Here is a 21,955-nt window from a genome sequence, read left to right on the forward strand (position 1 = left end):
TTATTTACAGTGCTTTCTTATGTCAATTAATCATTAATCTGAGATTATAAGTAAAAGACATTAGAAATTTCAAAATAAGATTATAAATATAAATGTTCTTGATTTTTTTTTTTTTTTGCTTTAATCTCACTAATGTGAACAAACTGTAGTAAAGAATTTAATTTGCACTTTGAATATTTTAAAAGTCAACTGTAGTTTCAACTGTAACCGGTAAGATTCCGGAACTATTAGCTACATGAGAGTAGACAACATTCTGCTCCAAAGGTTAAAGTCTTGAAAACAATTTCTGCTGATGTTTCTATTTATGTGATACGGGATGAATACACTATAAGTGAATGACTCAACTCTTTTTTAGTATAAAAAGAAACTGAACGTTCTTACTTATTTGCTTAAAAGATAGACTTCTCATGTATGACTGGTAGAAAAAAAGTGTCATTACTGTTTATGTACGTGTGTGTATTCTGAAAGATAATTTTATCTCTAAACTCTAGTTAAAATCTGATAATTTATTATTTTATACATGCGGAATGACGCGACTTTATAAGATTTTGCTCATATCATTTATCATCCCTTCGTAAAATAATGAATATATTTCTTAGCCGTTATTTTATTTATTTTTTGTTTTTGTTTACTGATGGCAGAAAAATTAATTCAGTGCTTTCAATCTCCTTGCAGAATATTTAAAGAATTTTATTTATTAATGCCAGGTATTCTCTTTTATGAGCATTATTATGAGATTTGTAGTATTTGATTCATGTATGTTATGCAAAATGTTTAAATGCAATAATAAAATTTTTATCAAGAAAATTGTGATACTTTAAACTGTGGGAAAAAGAATTGTAGTTTTATTGCAATTTTTCAAATTCTTATAGATTAAATTCCAGAAGTTATTATGGCATGGTTCTTTTCTATTTATGTTTTACTTGATATTCATAAAATGTCATTAAAATTATTTTCAAAATAATTATCAAATCTCAGAAAATTACTTAAGCATTGTATCATAAAAAACAAATTTATTCATTGTTATGTGTTATACTCAAAATTATTTTATTTTATAGGTTATTGTTTGGACCAAATTCATGGAGTGCCAAATATGTAATATTTGAGTGTATAAAAAGAAATAGTGTTCCTTTAAATCCACTTATTATGCTTTTAATGACACTGCTGAAGAAAAGCATTCTTAAGCAAGGTTGTTAAATGGCCAGAAAAAAAGAACAAACTGAGAGTCATAGACAATGTTTTAGATCACGATCAATGGAGGAAGATGATAAAGAAAATTTGTGTGCAGATGGAGCAATGCGTTTTACAATTGCCTCATATCCAAAGGAGGCATTTGAAGTCATGTCCCTCATGAGACAGCATCAGAAACTTTGTGATGTTGAGATTAGAGTATCCAATGAGATTTTTCATGCTCATAAGATTGTTCTTGCATCAGCTAGTCCTTATTTTAAAGTAAGATATGATTATACCTTTTGCATCTATTTTTTTAATCATTTGAATTTAAAGTGAATGTGATTTATTTTAAGTATTTAACATGTTTTAAAATGAATTTTTATGTTTTAAAAGGTGAAAAATGTGTAAAGTGCATTTTTGAAGGAAAATTTTTTTTAAATATATTTCATTAATTGGATACTTGTAAATAATCAAAGGAAAATTTAAAGATTTCCTGCTTAACAGGATTTTGTAACTATTTTGAGTACTTTTCTATTATAATCATGCTTTGACAGTAAGCTTGCTAGTGCATAGAAAGTTAGCTTTGTATATACAATTCTAATTCAGGCAAAAGATATGAAGAAAGAAATAAGCAAAAATGCACCAGTTTATTCAGGAAAGGACTTAGTAAGGTTTTAAGAGTATTCAAGTATATTGCTGAAGAGTCATTACAATTATTTTTAATGGTATGCATATATATATAGAGAGAGAGAAAATATATATAGTCATTACAAATATTTTAATATATATAGAAAATCCCTAATATGTAAGATGATTTTTTTTTATCTGATGAAGAAACTGATATTTCATTTGTTATATTTAATATTCACCATTTCGAACATTTTATTTCATGATAGAATTGTTTTTAGGTTATGTTACTTCTAAATTTGATATTTATTTGTAACCCATACTATACTATACTATCAATCCAACATTCTATAAATGTGTTGACATTCAGAGGGAAATAAAATTGGAGTTCTTGTATGAATTTTACCCATTTCATTTGGGAAAATGAAAAATTACAAATATCAAATTTAAATAACAAACATCCTCAATTTGCAAGAACATGAGGAATTCATTTAACTTTAACATACACACTCAAAAATTAAAAAAAAAAAAAAAAAAAAAAAAAAAAAAACTTTGCTGGTTTGAAGTTGGAGGGAAGCCTGCTTTTAACCTTATAATTGCTATAAGAAAAATCAGGTGAACGATATATTTAAATGAATGCTACATATTTAACCAGAGGCAATTTTGTAATAAGCAAACAATTAACAATAATTTAGTAATAAAATTAACAATTAATAGCAAAATAACTAAATAAAAACAATATATTATAATTTTCTACTTGAATAGCTCATTTTTTAATCTTTTTTGTTTTAAATGCCAAGTTAGAAAATGTGGATGAGCACATACTATAGAAAATTAAGTAGCAAACTAAAATATTATGCAAACACAAGATTCTCGCTTCATTTGTTCTTGTTATTGATTTTGAAATTCTGAGATTATTAAAAATCATATTATTATTAGTTAAACATTTTAACCAATTCTATAAAAAAATTATTTGAAGACTTGTGTAAATGAAAGTGTCTGATATAAATATAATCATTAATATTGTTACAAAATTTTTCTATACAGCAAAATACCGTCGATCAATCGTAATGACACAGCGCATTTAATCTCTAATATTTCAGCAGCTTGCTGTCTAATCCTCTCACACGCAACTTCTTCCCAGCTTCAGAGTGCTCATCTTTTATAGTTCCGGGAGGCGGGGCTAGAATCTTCAGACCAGTCAGGGCGTACCTAGGTGTATCTTAGTTCCTTCTGGATGGATCATGAAACTTCCCGAACTTTCCAGTATGATCCATTTAGTCGCCAAGCTCTCAGGTCATTGATGCACAGGACAGATCTTGTAAAGGTTTTAACGGTTTTATCTAGGATGAAACTATTCATACCGCGTAGCAAAATGACATATTTGTAACAATATAATAAGCAGCATTCCTAGTTTTTCTGTAAATTTAAAAAAAAAAATTAAGTTCAAATATGTCAAAAATTAAAAGAAATTTATCCATATTTTATTTTTACTTTTTTATTTGATAGAAAGTGTTTAATAAATGGAAGGATATGTCATAAATTGGAAGTAATTAAAGTATGAAAAGTAATAAATGCAACTAAGAAATATAATCCTTTACTTTAATCCATAACACAGAAAAATTTATAAAACATAACGGGGGGAATAACCCACAGAGAAGCTACCCATTTTCTTTTAATCTTGTCATAGTTATATATATATATACATTTATTTTTATCAGACTTCAGATTTTAAGTTCTGAAAATAAACAATAATGCTTGTATAATTTATTCATCTGCTTCAAACTTTTTATGAATGCAATTGATATTTTAAATACATTATATTTAAAATATTATTTTGTTTCCCAAAGAATTATTGGTATTCACAATTGTTTATTTGTTATTGTTATTTTATTTTAAATATGTACATCTGAAAATTACATCCTTGTATATCTTCCTTAGGCCATGTTTACTAGTGGCTTGAAAGAATCAGAAATGTCTGTTATCAACATTCAAGGTGTGTGTCCATTGAGTATGGCAATCATTATCCATTTTGCTTATACTGGACAAGTCAAAATTGAAGAAAACAATGTTTGTAATCTTCTTCCTGCAGCAACAATGTTTCAAGTAAGCTACTGTATCTTTTTATTGTCTTTTGCATTTATTTTATTAATTATTATAATGCAAAAAAAAAAAAAACCCTTGGTTTTTTTGCTTTATTGCCAACATATTTGATTTCCTAAAAAAATAAAAATTTTAAGAATATTATTCCATATACCTTATGAGTATTCTTAGTTATTGAAAATAACTTTACTATTACTAAATATGAATATTATGTAATCTTGTTGAATTTGAGATTTTCATCAAATATTTACATTATAAAATTCTTTTTTATTAATTTTGCTATTCTGATTGCATTTGCTATGTAATCAGAAAATGACATTCTTTGGTCTGTACAAACCAAGTATTAAATATTAAATGCAGGAACTCGTACATTATATTTAAATCAAAAAAATAATTCTTTTAACAGAATAAACGCGACATATTTAAAAAGTAATATAATGAATATATAGAAAATGCATCTGGCATGTCAATTGTAAATAAACAAAAGTTGGCAAATTATTTTATTCTTTACCAATCATAATAAATTATATTTGTTTTCAGTCTATATGGTATTTACTGATGTCCAGAAAATAAATGCATTGTAAGCAAAACTATTATAAATATAACCATATGCGGGCAATTTATTTTCTTTTTACTAATGTATGCATTCAAAAGTTGTTCAAGGGTATTCTCAATCCCTTTACTGACATTATAATACCATTTCCTGCTTTTTGGATTTATCATGGTGCATTATGCTCACAATGACATTCTTGTTCTTTGTAAGAATGTAATTCATAGTGGGTATATTGTTTTCAATGTAAAAACATGAGCTATATATTTGTTTATTTGCCATTTGATCTGGGATTTTTTTTTCTTCTTTTTTGTAATACCAAGCATATTTATTTTGTTTTAGAAGAGGTTGAACTACTGAATAGTCCTAAAGAATTTTTTTAATGGGATGTTGAAATATCATTTGTAACATTCTGTCTTTTAAATTAAAATATTGTTCACTTACAATTTTCATGCTTTTTGATATTTTGCTGATTTTTGATTTATATTTTTTTTTCCAATATGAATTTATGGCTCCAGAACAGATAAAGTTTTACTATTATAATAAATATTTTAATTCCATATTTAGAAAATTAACTTTGTATTTACTTCTTGAAAGAACATTCATTGACCATGAAAAAAATTAATCATTTGTTTAATTGTTCATCTAACATTTTCATATGGATGAAAAAAATTTTTGTTTTTGAATTTCTAATAATTTTTCCTGATTTATGAGAGAAACAAATTTATACATATATTTTTCTAACATGAGTTGCTTTATTATCAAAACAAATTCTTTTCATGGATTTATTTTTCCCTTTTTTATACTTTTAGTAGCATATCATGAAATTTTTTAAATATAATTACAAGAATACAGTGCTTGATCATATTGGTCTAAACAATATATCAATGCAAATTGTAAAAATTTATAAGAAATTTAAAATTTAAAAAAATTATACAAATGTTTTTCAATTATTTTTTTTATTTATTTATTTAGATTTTTAATAATAAATCCACAAAATGTCTGTCGAATATTTTGATACTCCATTTATTTTAAACATTGGTTTGACCTAAATATAAAAATAAAATTAATCTTATGTTGAATAACTCAAGTTTTTACTATATTAATGCAATCAAACAATATTAAAATTCATTAGAAGCTTTTCTTTTGATCTTTTTTGTACTATTAGAAATTTATTCACTGATTATATTATATCTAATCTTATATGTTTGTAATTTTATATATATTTAGATTGCTTATTTAAATCATAATAGCCGACGTCCTGGCATAGGGGTAGTGCGTCTTCCCTGTGATCTGGGCATCCCGGGTTCGAATCCTGGTTCGGTCATGGTTGCTCTTCTGTTTTCTATCTTTGATTTGTGTGAATGCACCTCCCCCCCCCCTTTAAAAAGGGGTTATACAAGCGAATGAAATGCATGAAGTAGCTAAATCATGCTCTTGGCACTACTGAAAAAAATAAGAGACTCTCACTTGGCTTAAATCACTGACAGCTCTGTCAGCAGGCTTGTTAAGTACCATAAATAACAACAACAACAAATCAAAATTATTGTAAATCAATAATTTATGCTAATATAAATAAAGTATATGGTTCACATTACTCTATATTTTAATAATTTATATGTATTTTATCTTAGGTGCCTCACATTATTGATGCGTGCTGCTCTTTTCTAGAAAATCAACTTGATCCAAGTAATTGCATTGGTATTGCTGATTTTGCTTTGCAACATAGTTGTAACAACTTATATGCAGTAGCAAATCAGTTTATTGACCAACATTTTTCACAGGTAGCAATTATTAAGTATTTCATTTTTAAATTTGGTGCTTTACTTTCTTGTTTCTGCATTTTTTGTTTGCTTATTTAATATCAAATACCTCAGTGAATTATACTAATAGTAGAACTTCAAAAATTCAAAATAATTGAATTTTGCTATAATGAGGAACAAGGCTTTTTTTTTTCAATATATATATTTTTTAATGTTAATAGACTGAGTGTATTAGTTATACTCAAAAGAAAAATATTTAGATTTATAAATAATTGGCTGCTTATTAACAGCTATTTAACACTGTTTCCACACTAAAGCTTTTTTCTGTGAGAGTTGTAATCATTAAATGAAAGATTTTTAGGGGGGATGATAAGGATTGTTTTGTGATATTTACTAGATATAGCTTTTAATATTTTTATACTGATAACAATTTATAAATATCTCCAAAATCTAATAGATATCATAATACTTCATTTTTTTAATGAAGAATATGCATAAAAGAAGATGTAACTTTACTGATATGACACATTTTTAGTGGATTACTGCTTTTAAAAACATTTCATTAAACCAAGTGCATTAGAAGCTAAATAAATGTAAATTAATTTATTGCTTAATGTCTTCTCACCAGAAACACATGCATTAACTTAAAATGCATATGCTATGAATTAAACAGTAGCATAAAGATACATTAGAAACTAAGTAAGTGCACCTATAATTCAATATTTTCTCATCATTAACATGTATATTATTTTATTATAATGGTGTTTTGGTATTCTTGATGTTGCTGGGGATTAAAATCCTTCAATATGTAATATTTTTGATGTAAAAACTAAATTGCACAGAAATATAAAAGGTAAAATTTTTGCACATCCTCAATAAAAGGAAATTAACTTTAAAATGCTGTAAATTTTTAAAAAATGAATTTCTGTCAAAGCTTCTCTAGAAAAGAGACAAAGTATTAATTAATTTCTTATAGCTTGAAATCACTGCTGTTATCTGCTTCTATTCATCTATTTTACTTTTTTGCACAGGCTTTATTTTTCTTGTCTCTGTTTGAGCAATTGTCTTACACTTGCTTTCAGGCATTGTTAATCTGACTTTGAAACAAATGAAAATCTGGTAAAAATATTTTAAAGCAAGCAAAAAATAATAAATAGGGATGAAGTAATGTTCACATTAATTTCAGTATATTGAAATTTTTAAAAAAATAATAACAATTGAAAAGACTATTATGCAGAAATAATGGGAAAAAATGAGAGAAAAAACATGTAAAATTAGATGAAAATTCCTGCAATAATAATTTTAGAAGTTATTGCAGGAAAATGCGAAGGTCTCGCTTTATTTTAACTAAATAAAATTTTATTTAAGATTTTAAAATGCCACTCCAACATATTTATTCCTTTCCTCTAAAATATATACAACAATTTCGATAACTCTATGTCAAATAATTTGTAATGAAGATCACACTTTAATTCATATTCTTTATAATAGCAAAGATATTTGTTTGTTTTATTGGAGAAACCACATTTTTTTAAATTTTTTTTAGGGGGGGGGTACATATATAATTTACTACTTTCCTGATAGTTTGTAAAATTTTTGGTTCCACACTTCCCCAAATAGCCAGGCAATGGCTTAAATCTTTGCTATTATTCCAAGTATTAGAATCTTACATTGCTAATATGACAATTGTTTTATGGTGCATGTAGTAAGGTTTGGTAGTGTGGCTGTATTTATGAATTCAGCTCATATTTTAACTGTTATCAAGTTCTTAAAAAAGTTATTGTAATTTTATTCTGTTACTTGATAAGAGAATATGACATTTATCAGTTCATAAAATGGGTTCTTTATTTTTGGGGAATTTATAGTTGGTATGCTGTCAGTATACTACTGCATACCTTAATAAGTCGATAATTTTTTTAATTATTGTTGCTGAATGCTCTGTTTATTTTAGGAAAGTTTTTTCGAAGTCAGTAACACATTAATGCCCTACATTATATTTACAGAACAGATTTCATTTCTATGGCTAAACTGAATCTATTCCTTTTTCTTTTTTTTTCTTTCTCCCTTTGTCTAACAAGTGAGTATATATTCTAAAATCTTAAATAATTTTCAACTAGCTTATACTGTTGATTTAACAGATTTTGAAGATAAAAGCTCATTTTGTATATATTACCTGTTTTTTTTTTTTTTTTTTTTTTTTTTTAGATAATATATAAAATTTGGAATTAATATTTATTTATATTTTACATTTTGCTATATTTTAATCTCTTTTAAAGGTATATGTTATGTGATAGCCTAACAATTTTTGAATTTTAATTCTTTACTTCCCAATTATTTTAATCTTTTACATGATTTTAAAAAATGTGCTAAAATCTATTTTTTAAATTAAGTTTGATATTATTAAGCACATCAACTGATTAGAAAAAGGTTTATATCATGCGTGTCTGTAAGTGACTCTGAAAATATCAAATAATTCTTATGAATAATATTCTAAAATCCAGATGATTGTTTTTGTATTAAAAGTTGATTATTTCATGTCTTGAAATGACTTTAAAAAATATAACCATGTGATTCACGCATTATATTATATTATTTGAGTCATAATTAAAGAGTTAAGAAAGTTTGAATTAAACAAGTTTTAGAAAGTATCAGGAAGGGGAAAAAACTATGCTGATTACTTTAATTAACTATTTTGTTTCTTTTTACATCATCTCTTTAAAATGTAATTAGTGAAGCTGTTTGTGGTATTTATAATCTTTAGATGATTTCCAAACATTTATTTCATGGACTGTTTTCATGTTGCTATTATTATGATAAGCTGTAAATTTAAAAGATTCTTTTATTTTATTACATTTTCTATTAAATAAGAATGATCACATACCTGCCTTATATCTTCTATGTTATAAGTTGTCAACAGATATTATCTGACAAGAAATCCATGTGAGGTTAACATATATGAATAGAACAGTTTGCATTTACAATAGTATGTCATTTTACTAGGGAAAAAATATTTCTAAAGGGTTAAAGAAAATTTTGCATAGTCATAAAAAGGAGACTAGAAAGTCTCAAAGAATTATGGAAGGTAGCATCTAGAAAGTTAAGCACAGTGTCACTGTAAAGCTAGATAAAATTCTACCAATTGAGTAATTTTTTATAGGTTCTGTAAACTTTTATTATATGGTGTCATTTTCAATTCAATTGAACAGTCAATATCATAATCAGTTTAGTTAATCAGTTATCACAGTGATCTTTTAAATATTACTTTATTAAAAAGCATAGATTTATGTTTTCCATTCTTTGACAAACTTTCTTTGCAAATAGAATCAAAGGTCATCACAATTATCTTTTATTTTCCCATATATATATATATATATATATTTACAGTTCTAATATGATTATTTCAATTAAAATTTTCTTCTTTAGGTGTCTCAAGGTGAGGAATTTCTAGCATTATCAGCTCTTCAGATGATTAAACTGATCAAACGTGATGAACTGAATGTGAGGAGTGAAATGGAAGTTTTCAATGCTGTTCTGCGATGGGTGAAGCATGATAAACCCAGACGTTGTCCTAGATTGTCCGATATTTTGAATGCTGTGCGCTGTCACTTTTTGACACCACGGTTTCTGAAAGAACAAATGCAAAAATGTGAAGTGCTTAAAAATGAACCTCAGTGCTGTGATTACTTGAGTCGTATTATTCAGGTATGTATTGAGAAATTTTTATATTTATTGATACATTATAGACACTGAATAAAATCTGTACTTATCCATTATTCTTATATATAGTAATATTACCGGTTTGTTTAAAAATGAATTTTTAGAGATATTTATTATATATTTTAAATTTATAACATTGTATATTAATGAAATGTTCATTTATTATTAATGTAGGCATAAGGAGTCATCTCTTCCCAACAATCTAATTAACTGTCACTTTTTAGATGTTGGATTCTATAACTTCACTGTCTCATAAATTTATGTTTTAAAATTCAATACCATTTTGTAATTTTTTGCAATGTCACATTAAAATTGGATAAATACTGAAATGAATTTTCCCAAATACAGATATATGTTGAATTTAAAACAAGCTTTAGGATATATAGAATGTCCTTAAAAACTGTTTTATCTGTCTTATTCTTGCATCAGGAAGGATAAAAAATGATGTATGAATAATCTTCTTATGAATTACATAGATTTATTTCACTGAGTATATAAATAATAATCGAGATAATCGTTGCTCAATTTCTAGAATTTTAACTTCTGTCAGATGAGATAGTATGAAGGGTTTTTTTTTAAATCTTTTGTTCAATGACATTTAATTTACAAAACTGTGGACTTTAAAAAATTTTCATTCTTTCTCATGAACAAGCATCTGTTGAAAGAGGATTCTGTGCTGATAAAAGTTCATTTGGAAATTTGACTGATTCACAGTATATAGTCTATGACCATGTAAAGTAATCTAGCGTGATACATACTCGAACCATTACTAAAAAAGATGAAAATATCATCAACATCAGCCCATTCAAAATAGACTTATTTTTGGAAGAATATATAGCTAAAGAAATAGCTGCCAATGACGTGAAGAAAGTTAGAATCTGATTCCTTGATATCTTTACAAGAAATGAAATTCCTTTCCGAAATTGCCGAAGTAGATAATAAAGCTAAAGCACTTGTTCAACAAATCAAAGACTTCTTATTACAAACAAAATTTGATAGTTGGGAAAAGCTATAATGAGAAAATTGAATGAAATGAAAAAGTTCGAAAAAATTCCTTAAAGGGAACATTTTTTTTTTTCCATCTATAGTTAATAAAGCACACTTTTTATATCTAAGATTTGTTTCCTTACGGAAAGAAAACCTTCTATGTAAAGGAATGCATCAATGGAAAATGTAATAGCTGTCAGCTGCCACAAGTAATTTTCCCCTCTTTCAAGCACCCATCTTCAATGAAGTCCAGATTTTCTTTGGACCCCTTAAGTGTATTTTTCTGTTTTTAAGTGAAAACATTTTATTCCAGAATACCCAAGTTTTTATTATAAAATTAAATACCACTGAAGATGCATTCTTCTTTAGTACCAAACTGTTTATTATTAAATAAAGCAATATTGTATGCTCTCTCAATTAGAATCTTTGATGTTTAGTGTAGGCTTTGCTTTAAATATTAGTTGAATACAAATAGAAAAATCCAATACTTTGTTTGGAACTCTGTATTAGCATTTCATTGATTTTGTTGTATATATTTTTAATAATGGTGACATTAATTGTAATACATTTTCTAATGATGTAATAAATTTCATTCAATAAATTTTCTGAAAAAAAAATTGAGATTCAAACTAAAGAATTTTTTTTAGGATTTAACATCAAGGCGCAAGTATAGTTGCAACCAACGTACTCCAAAAGTTCCATATGTTATATATACGACTGGAGGTTATTTACAGCATTCTTTAAGCAACATGGAGTGTTACAATGCTCAAGAGAAACAGTGGTTTTCTTTAGCGGATCTTCCAACTCCCCGCAGTGGCTTAGGAGGTGCCTTCATCGATGGCAAATTCTATGCTGTAGGGGGACGAAATAATTGCCTAGATGGCAATCAGGACTCTGATGGTGTGGACTGTTATGATCCAATTACCAACAAATGGAAATCTTGCTGCAAAATGACAATTGCAAGGAACAGAGTTGGTGTTGGAGTTTTAGATGGACTTCTGTATGCTGTTGGAGGATCAAAAGCAACAACACATCATAATACTGTTGAAAGGTATGTTTGTGAAAGCTGTAATCAGTGACATCTGAAGTGGGTAGTTCATAAAAAATTTGTAAATAGTCAGATCATTATATGATCTGACTATTTACAAATTAGATCCTTATATGATTTGACTATTTACAAATCAGATCATTATATGATCTGACTAATAAAATGAATGATAAATGATGCTATTTGTGTTTTTACACATCTTAGAGTTATAAAAATAGCTGCAAAGTTGTGGTACAATAAAAGTGAGCAACATTTGTTTCAAACACAGAATATTGACTATTGATGCTTAAATTAAAATTTTCTAAACATGTCAAATAAGGGAAGATGGCTACAGCTGGACATTTTTCAATGTGTAGTAATATAGAAGCAATGCATTTTTGCCAAGATAAAGCTGTCACTGTTTAAGGAGTCAAATTTTATCAATATTGAGATAAATTAATTTTCTTTAATATAATAATTCTCCAATATATTTACTGCCTCTAGCACTTTTTGCATAAATTTATTCATTTTATTTCTCAGCTAATTATGCTTATACTAGGCACTATTCATTATTTTATGAAGTTCAGCTTTTTTTTATTCCAAGCCTGTGTCCGATCAATTAATAGAAATTATTGTACTGACCCAATTTTCTGACCAACCTAAATTTGGCAATTCTTCCCTTTATTTAAATATTTAGATTATAATCATATTTGGGACTATTTAACTGGACTGATTACAGCTTGTAGCTTTTTTGATGCTATCAGTTTAAATTATTGTGGAGTACTAGAATAAAATATATCTATTAATGAGAAGGGTTTGGCAAAAGTTTTTTTAAGTATAAAGTGCTTATTCAAGTAAAAGTCCAAAATTTTTATAATTAAAATTTGCCAATTCAGAAGGCTTTAGAGGGCTTCCAACAAAAAAATATAATTCCATGAGCATGCGATGCAAATAATGCATTCTTTAAAATACTGAAGAAAAATTGTTACATTTTTCATCAACAGTTTGCAACTTATAGAGGCAGTAATATCACATCTTCAAAGCTTAAAATAAAGCTTCATATCGATTTGTCTGTGTTCAACCTCCGTAGTCTACATTATATGTTTTGTAAATAAGGTCAGATATTGCAATATGTTTTCTAGTTTGTTTGTTTTTCCGTTCCAGAGATGCAACAGCGAGGTCATCTTTGAAGTACCATTTTTATTCTAGATAGTTTATCACTTCAGCTACTTACTCAGTTCAACTTTCTTAAAATGTTATTTTGCGCACTAGATCATGTAATAAGTCATTATTTTCAAACAGTATGGTCATCATTATTGCTTGATCTCGCACTATGCGATTCTTAGCTGTTGGGTTTTTTGAAAGATGATATCTAAAGACAGATGTCAGATAACACCTGATCTGAAGGATAGTATTACATTTCACATCTGTCCAATCACATAAGATGCTTTACATTTTGTTGTAAAAGATGCAATTTTCAGAAAGGGGTACATGATTGAAAATAATGGAAAGTTCATTGCACATGTATAATGTTGTTTGTCTTTATTTTTTATTGCAAAATGGCTTATTTATATTTTTGTTTGTTCACACTAATTGTACACAAAATTTCCCTTTCTTTTTCTTTTCCCCCCTTTTCTTCCTATTTTGTTTATATCTATAGATTCATATCTAAAAATTTTTAAACCAGCAAATTTTAATTTAAAAAAATACTGAAACATTTTTGCTGTTTCATTTTGCAAAAGATTTAGATCATTTGCTTTGGATATTGATACAGTGCTAGCTATTAATAGAAATTTTAACTAACTTTTGATTTTGATTTTCTCTGAGTACGTTGCTAATTTGCATTACATGCTAATGAAATTATATTTCATTGGAAGTCATAAAGCCAGCTTAGAAATTTCAGAGTTTTTCAACTGTAATCATAACAACCCTGTATATAAGTATTATAAAATGTGTTAACTTTTATGCAATGAATCATTTTGTTTGTCATAAATTTACACATATCACATTTCTAATTAGAATATTTTGTTATTTAAAAAATCTATTAATGACTATAATGAATGACCTTTTGAATATTTGTTATAAACATAATGTCTAAAAATATATGCACATACTTTTAGTAGATGGTTTTTAAACAATTTATAACATAAAGCAGGATTTCATGAATCAAATTAACTTATACAAGTGTAGAATTTTATCTATTTTAAAAAGTGATTGAATTATTGACCATTATTGTTGAAATGTAATGCTAATCAAATGGCTTATATAATTGCAAAGACTGTTAAACATAACAGTTAGTATTGGATATGTTATCCTTCCATAAATACTCTAATCTCATTAACTAACTACTTTATTGTAACACTTGAACTATATGGATTTTTTTTCATGTATTCTCAAAAAGAAATCTATCATAAAAGATTTGACCAATGTGAGAGGAGTTCTCTGCTACTTTTTCATTCTATTTATCTTTTCATAAGAATGTTATTACGATAGTCCTTTGCATCGTCCTAACAATATTGAGGTTTCCCAATAAGTATCCTTATTCATTCTCAAACATTTCTTAATGTGTGACATAATACATGTCTATTATGGAATTCTCATCAAGGAAACATTCAGAGATTCTACTTGCACCTTCATGTTTAACATCTCATAACTGCATAGTATCCATTATTGAACAGATTTTATCTATTACTGTGTGAAGATGATGATTGATCTGATATTTTTTTAAGATACATTATTAAAAAATCTTTCAGAGAACCAGTGTATAAAATAAGCTTCAAATTATTTTAATTATTAATAAATATTCTTATTATGAATATTATTTGTGATATTTATGATAAAAATTATTACTTTTCTGAAATTGTCCAGTTTTTAAGAATTCTATTCTTTTTATATATGAATTAGATATGATCCAGCAGAGGATAAATGGTCTAGAGTGCAAAACATGCTCACAAGTAGGATAGGTGTCGGTGTTGCTGTTGTAAAACGTCTTTTATATGCTGTGGGTGGTTATGATGGAAACAGCAGGCTCAATACTGTAGAGTGCTATCATCCAGAAAAAGATTCCTGGACACAGGTTGCAAGCATGAATACTAATAGAAGTGGTGCAGGTAATGCATCAAATTGAACATTATGTGTATATATATTTTTTAAATCTGCTAATATTATGTGACACGTTGATGATATCCGTATTGATGCCAACTGTAAATATTTTTCTGTTTTTGTGATATGCTTAGACATTAACTTACAATAAGTAAAATTTGCCGTTAATAATTAAGGTGATTTAAATGTACTCGAGTATCAATTAACAATTTGGACAAAATAATGAGATATGAATACATTGTTAAAGTACAAGAATACAAATTCTTGGAGTTAATAGGTACTAATTGATATATCTGGCTTTACTCAGGATTAAGCCCTTTCATATATATTTTAATCTAAAAATTCTTGTATATGATATACAAAATCCTTTTTTGTTTATTGTAATTTTTTTTACAATTAGAATATCAGTTGAGTTAAATGATTTATAAAAACTACTAATATCTGATTTTCTTTATAAGAAAGGTATTAAAGAAAATTTTGAGACAAGTAAATGTTTACTTTTAGAGTTCTAGTGATGTGCTCTTGAAGCAGTATGCGATGTGCGAAATAGAACCTGAGACCTTGTGGTTAGCAGTCCATTTACTAAACCTTTTTACCAAAATGATCGTCCGGGTAGAAGAGTTGTTAACTGGCTTATATGCTATTCACCACAGTACTCTCCCTCCAGTGAGTCGGAGATGAGACGAGCGATATAGCTGTTGAGTGGTGATGTATTGATTAGCTGTTGTCTAAATGGGCCTGTACCCAGTTTGAATAGTGCCAAGCGTTATGGCTAGCATGTGTGGGTGCTGATGTGCCAAGTGTGTCTAACGGCTTTTGGGTTGCTGCGTCACATGAGTCTGACTACTTTTGGTTGCGGGTAGATGGCACCACAACAGCTGTGCAGAGGTTGAAGGTTCATCATCCGAGGTCACCAATGAAGCGGTATGCGATGTGCGAAGGATAGAACCTGGGACCTTGTGGTTAGCAGTCCAGTAACTAAACCATTTTACCAAAACGATCGCCCGGGTAGAAGAGTCGATAACTGGCTTATATGCTATTCATCACACTCTCATAAAGCTGTTCTAATGTATTCTTGTTCTTCAGCAGTAAATATTCTTTTGCTCTTGAAAATTTTGGTTTCCAAACCTTCACTTGAATTTAAGCAGCAGGCTCGTGATTTTGAGGCATTGTAAAATCACAACTTAAAAACCAATAAAAATATTGTATAAAAAAATTGCCTTAATCAAAATAACAGAAAATATCAGATAAAAAAAAAGCAGAAAAAGTTCCAGGGGCAGATGAGAATCCAATAAACGCTAAGCAACTTTGCAAATTAAATTGTTGCAATAGAAAAAAAAAATTAATGGATGACTGAAAAATCTGCAGAAGTTGTAGAAACTTCTGCTCAGCTGTATAAATTATCAAAAAAAAAGTACAGCTTGTTTAAACTTGCATTTAATGTAATCATTAAATGATTTGTATCATATCAGGAATGTTATTTTCTGTTTTATTTAACCCAAATCCTTAATTTTATGTGACTTTAAATTAGAGAGCATGAAGAAAGTAATCAACATCTTTTTTTCTCTAACATGTGAATTTGTCTTCCAAGATTCTAGGCAATAATAAAGAAATTTGTTTTCTATATGTAAATAAAAATGTTAATATACTACTATTTTAGGTAATATTAAATTTTTCTTTAATTCTCCTTATTTTTTCATTGATAAAAACTAGGAAGGTATTGTTATTCTGTATAGCATATGAATGCTATTTGCACGCCTCCTCTTTTATTGTGTACTTGTGCAGGGAAAACACAGGGACTTTTTTTCCAGGTTTGCATGGCAACTCTGAAGGAAAATATTTATCTTTTATCAAAAAGATTTTTGTTAGAAAATATCTTTAAAAGTTTGAAAATTTATGCCATCTTCCTTAAAATTTAAACTCCCATTGATTTAATAGCTCTTTTTTCATTGGAATATTAAAAAATGATTAATTTTACAACATTTGTCTCATTAAATTAAACTGTATTACTTTAAAGGTGTTGTTGCTTTGGAGCATTATATTTATGCTGTTGGAGGTTATGATGGAGCTTTACAATTGAAGTCAGTTGAAAGGTATGACACAGAAACGGATGAATGGGTTTATGTATCTGAGATGTCATCCCCTCGTAGTGCTCTCAGTGTTGCAGTGTTAGATGGAAAAATTTATGCACTAGGTATTATTTCTATCATGTTTAACTTTTTTCCCTTTTATGTCATTTTATCAAAATCAACCTTGTAACCAAATGTAAATTTTATGTAAATTCGAATAACCCAATGTCATGTAAAGCTTTTTCCAGGATCCTTTACCTTCCCAAACCATATTTTTTATTGACTTTATTTTAATGTCTATATAAGCAATCTTTTGAAGTAACAAATAATATGGTTAAATTGAAATAACAAAGCATTTTATTATTTGGTTCACTTACAAGAGTTGGTTCATTACACCATACATAGAACATTTTAATTTTAAAAAATTACAAAACTTTTAAAAATATTCAAATATAAAAACACTCAAATATAAAATTTGCCAAAGCTCTTGACTTGTTTGTAAGCAGTTTGTGGGGGGAAAAAAAATCGAACTGCGCTAATCTATTAGTAAATTTGGAAATATGAAAAAAAAAAAAAAAAATCTTTAATGTGAAGTTTTGAAAATTAAGAGATATTTGATTTTACTTTAAATATGTTTAATTACGTGATCATTGAAGATCAGACAAAAACTCAAAATTATATTACTCTTAAAATGTCACAAAAATGTCTCTGAACTCGTAATCAGTAGTCTACATTGCCTGTTTGATAATCCTGTTTTGTATCAACTATATGTATATTTTTTATATGCTAAATAAATATTTGAGTGATTGGAATTGCACACAGCAAATAAAATCAGTGATAAAACTCACAAAGCATTATCAGCTTTGTAAAAAACAAAGGGAACACATGTAATTTTCTTTACCAGTTTCTGGCTGGGCATCTTTATGCCCTCGTGACATGATCTTCAAGGTAAAAAATGAATTTAAATATATTTTTACATGATTGAAGTTCAAAGATAATTCATTTGGTCTACTTGGAGAAATTTAAAAAAATACTTAAATGAGAGGGACCAGATACTTATGATCACATAGTATATATGAAAATTTTTAGCAACCATTAAACTTGATGTATCAATTGGTGCTAAAAATTTTCATTAAATATTTTATGTAACTTGGTTTTAATGGTTTCCTCAGCAATGCAGTTTTAAACTTTAAATACATAAATAATATTATTTTGGAAGCCTAACACCATTCTGTACATTGTACTCTATATCGTCACTTTTTTATTGCCTTGCTTATATATGACTGACTTATGTATAAATGTCGTATATGCACTTGTTCTTCATTATTATTAGCAGACTGAAAATGCATCAATACATTTTTTTTCCTGATTGCAAAAATAAGTTTAAAAGGTTTTTCTTCTGATTTGATCACTTATAGCAATATGCTGGTGATATAAGAAAAGTGTTTGCATACTTTTTTCCAAATTACTATTTTATTAGTCCTTACCTCTAATAATGAACTTTATTTTTGTATGGGAAGTCAAACCCCAACACACAGAAATCTGTCTTGCAACCTTTTATTAGTCTTATCTATCAGACTTCAGTGTGTTGCATTTTTTTAAAAATTCTTTATTTGCTAATTATTAAAAATATTTATAGGTTTTATTGAGAACTCTTGCTTCTACATGATTTTTTTATTAATTTTTCTGAAAATATATCATTTTTTCAGGAGGTTATGATGGTACAAATTTCTTGAATACTGTTGAAGTATATGATCCTGAGAAAGATGCGTGGGAAGCAGCTCCAAATATGACCTGTGGACGTAGTGGTCAAGCATCAGCAGTTTGGAGGGCCCCATGTTTAGCACATGGAATTTCTTAAAAAGCTTGATGTCTATAATTATTGTTATAATTTTTTATTGCATTAAATACCCAAATAAAACTCTGGGTATTTTTTTATCAGGTGACAGAGCTGATTTGCCTAAAATTATTAGGTTAAAAGTGTAAATGAATGTTATTTGTTATTATTAAGTTTATGGATCCTTGCCAAATCAATTCCAAATTTGCATTTAATGTTTTCATGTTATTATTTTAGTCATTTTTTTAAATCTTTTGTCTTGCTTTCTACTTATTTATTGTTGTAGATTATATGTGACATTGTAAACAAAACGTGTGCGCAAAGATTCACTGAGTATCAGGTTGATCATATTTTGAGTGTAAATGATGTAATTTTAGTGCAAACATTTGGAATTCGTAATTTGGTTAATTACTTTCACTTTAAATGAAGTGTATTAAGTTTCTAATCTTTAATTAGTTAGTTTTATATTTTTTTATCGATAAATGCTCTTTTAAAAAGTACTTCAACCGGTGATAGCTTTTGTACATGGGACATTTTTGTTTTATTTATAGCAGAATTTTATTTCATTATTTGATAACTATACAAAATGTTTAATAATCAAATTTCCATTTTTATAGTTTTAAAATTATGATTTGAATAGATTATTTCATTTATTTTTGTTATGATTGACTACTTAAGTTTTGAAATATGTTTTTAAAAGTAAATATTTTAATCTCTTTATCCCTGGATGTATCGTATGTACTTTTTTTTATGGATGATAAAAAAAAAGTAATAAAATACATCCAGGTAAATAATCTTTAATGAAATATTAAATGCTATTAAATTAAAAATGGTTATATTAATTATTCTTTTCTTATTAAAGATTATTGTTATAGACTTTGCATGATTTTTTATCATTGTTGTTTTTATGTAAATTGCATGTTTAATAATAGGCAGCTGTTGTCAAAGATTGATTTGGATTTACCTTCTGAAAATTACTAAAAATCATTCAAGGAAGGCATCAAAGTTATTTGGGAGATTATTAATTTATATAAAATACTGGATTAGCAGAATCATTAGGAATTAGCAAAATTATATTTTAAAAGTTATCTTAACTGTTTCTTAGAATTTAAGATAGATATCATAATTACAGATTCATGAATAATTAGTAAAAAAGTATATTGAAATTTACTAAGGAACTTAATTATGAATTTCATATAATTTATTTTCTATTCTAGTTTAAATTTTCTTTTAAAAATTATTGTGATGATTATAAATTAATATTGAAAAAGATATCCATTTTTGTAACTTTTAGTTCTGAATCAATTTTGTATAAAACTTAAAAATTATAGTTTTATTTTATTTTATGAACTTAATTTATGTTAAAAATTGCTTTATTTATTGGATTGAACTAATAATTGGGAAATTATACATAAAATAGTTCGTATATTTTAGGAAATACTTTTTATTGTTCTTGTTGAATGTTGATCGTAAAATAATTTTGTATCTAAAGATTACTAAATGTAGTATAACTGAACAAATTAAGTTCTTAAAGGATTCTTCAGGATTTTTTCCCCCTATATATTTAATACTTGTAAAATTACTTGCGAAAATATTGTAAAATGTGGAGTTACTTGTAAAAGTATTTTAAAATTATTTCTTTTTGAAAAGAAAAACATTAGTTAAAAAATAAACATAAGGTAATTTTTTTAAAGCATATTGTAAATTTAATGCCAAACTACAGATTATATTTGAAGGTGTGTTTGACATTAAACTAACAAATTAAGAATTAGGGGAAAGATTTTATTATACATTTTGTGATTGTATCATAAAATGTTATTAAAATATTTCACTTCTGCTTACTTTTTTCCAATTAAAAATGAAATCTTTTATATCTTTTTTAAAGTACATTTTTTTATTTGATCTTTTTTCCTTATTCCAAAATTTATTACTAGGTCATCATGAAATGTGTTATTAATTGTTGTTTTCTGTGTTTATAAATTTTTTTTGGACCACTTATGTTACCAATTTTTTCCTTCGTACTTTATTTCTTGTAAAAAAAAACATTGCTTTAAGGGAATAAATAATAAAGTATGGGAAATATTTTAATTTTTGAAGGGTAGCTATTACTTTAAGATTATTATTATTATTATTATTTTGAAATTGTAAATAAATGTCTTTCATATATTATTCTTTTATTTAACTTGCTTTATTAAAATGTTAATACTCACTTCTCTTGGTGATTTTTTTTTGTTATCAATTTAAATTTTATTCGTTATTATATAAAGGTAAATCAATTATATATTTATAAATTGTTTATTATTTATACAAGCCTGCTGCTTTTGTTCCTTCTGTTCATGTTTACCAACATTCCTAGTTTGACTAATTTATATATCGATTTAGTTTGCTTTGAGATACATATAAGAATGAATTATTCTTTAATTGCTCATTGTATATAAACTATATCACTAATTTTTGCCTTTTTGAAGGCAGTTCTTATATCTTATTTAATTACTGCCAATTAGTTTTTAATTAAAAATTTTGTTTACTCTTCTTCAGAAAAGTAAACTAAATTTTAAAATAAAAAAGATATCATAGCCCTAGATGTTGTGTCTGTATTTCTTGTTTTGTCACATCTGCAATGCTCATTAAATTTTCATCATGGGAACATATGTATATTTGATTTTGGTTTGAGTTGTTCAGTTTGTTGATCTTCATGTAAGCATTTTGTATTTTTATACATGCCAGTATATGCAATTTTTCTTCATTGTGAATTTCTTCATTTCCTAATGATTTGACATTAATATGAATTCTGTTCCTTTTATCGATTCAGTATTGTGATTATACAACCCAAAGTTATTTATAATCTATCTTATTAAACATTGTTCACATTGATTCTTATCAGTTATGCTTGTTGCTATTTCATAAAAGGTCTTGAACTATTGCTAGTGAAGGACATTCCATGAAACTATATGTGTGCATATAGTCAATGAATTTACTGCCTAAGTATCATACTGGGGT

At 26.8% G+C, this 21,955-nt stretch overlaps 1 protein-coding gene across 3 annotated transcripts; it reads left to right on the forward strand.

Moving 5' to 3' along the window:
* Positions 1-228: 228 nt before the first annotated feature.
* Positions 229-20,098, forward strand: LOC129984078 (kelch-like ECH-associated protein 1). Of its 3 annotated transcripts, none has more exons than XM_056093854.1 (9): positions 229-264; positions 1,059-1,452; positions 3,742-3,906; positions 6,088-6,237; positions 9,640-9,918; positions 11,568-11,971; positions 14,852-15,057; positions 17,067-17,243; positions 18,828-20,098. In XM_056093854.1, exons 2-9 carry the CDS (start codon positions 1,198-1,200, stop codon positions 18,977-18,979), a joined length of 1,788 nt encoding a protein of 595 aa, XP_055949829.1. In that variant the 5' UTR covers positions 229-264; positions 1,059-1,197; the 3' UTR covers positions 18,980-20,098. The 3 variants fall into 3 exon arrangements, with proteins under 3 accessions (XP_055949829.1, XP_055949827.1, XP_055949828.1); XM_056093852.1 differs by having other exon boundaries at positions 250-446; XM_056093853.1 differs by lacking the exon at positions 229-264 and adding an exon at positions 572-707.
* Positions 20,099-21,955: the final 1,857 nt, after the last annotated feature.

This window comes from Argiope bruennichi, chromosome 9 (genome assembly GCF_947563725.1).
Source record: "Argiope bruennichi chromosome 9, qqArgBrue1.1, whole genome shotgun sequence".
Taxonomy (NCBI): domain Eukaryota; kingdom Metazoa; phylum Arthropoda; class Arachnida; order Araneae; family Araneidae; genus Argiope; species Argiope bruennichi.

Excerpts from the sequence above, each read along its gene's own strand:
- LOC129984078 (XM_056093854.1), top strand. The coding sequence starts at position 1,198 with ATGGCCAGAAAAAAAGAACAAACTGAGAGTCATAGACAATGTTTTAGA. Across the intron at positions 1,453-3,741 it reads CAGCTAGTCCTTATTTTAAA|GCCATGTTTACTAGTGGCTT; the intron begins GTAAGATATGAT and ends TATCTTCCTTAG. Across the intron at positions 15,058-17,066 it reads TACTAATAGAAGTGGTGCAG|GTGTTGTTGCTTTGGAGCAT; the intron begins GTAATGCATCAA and ends ATTACTTTAAAG.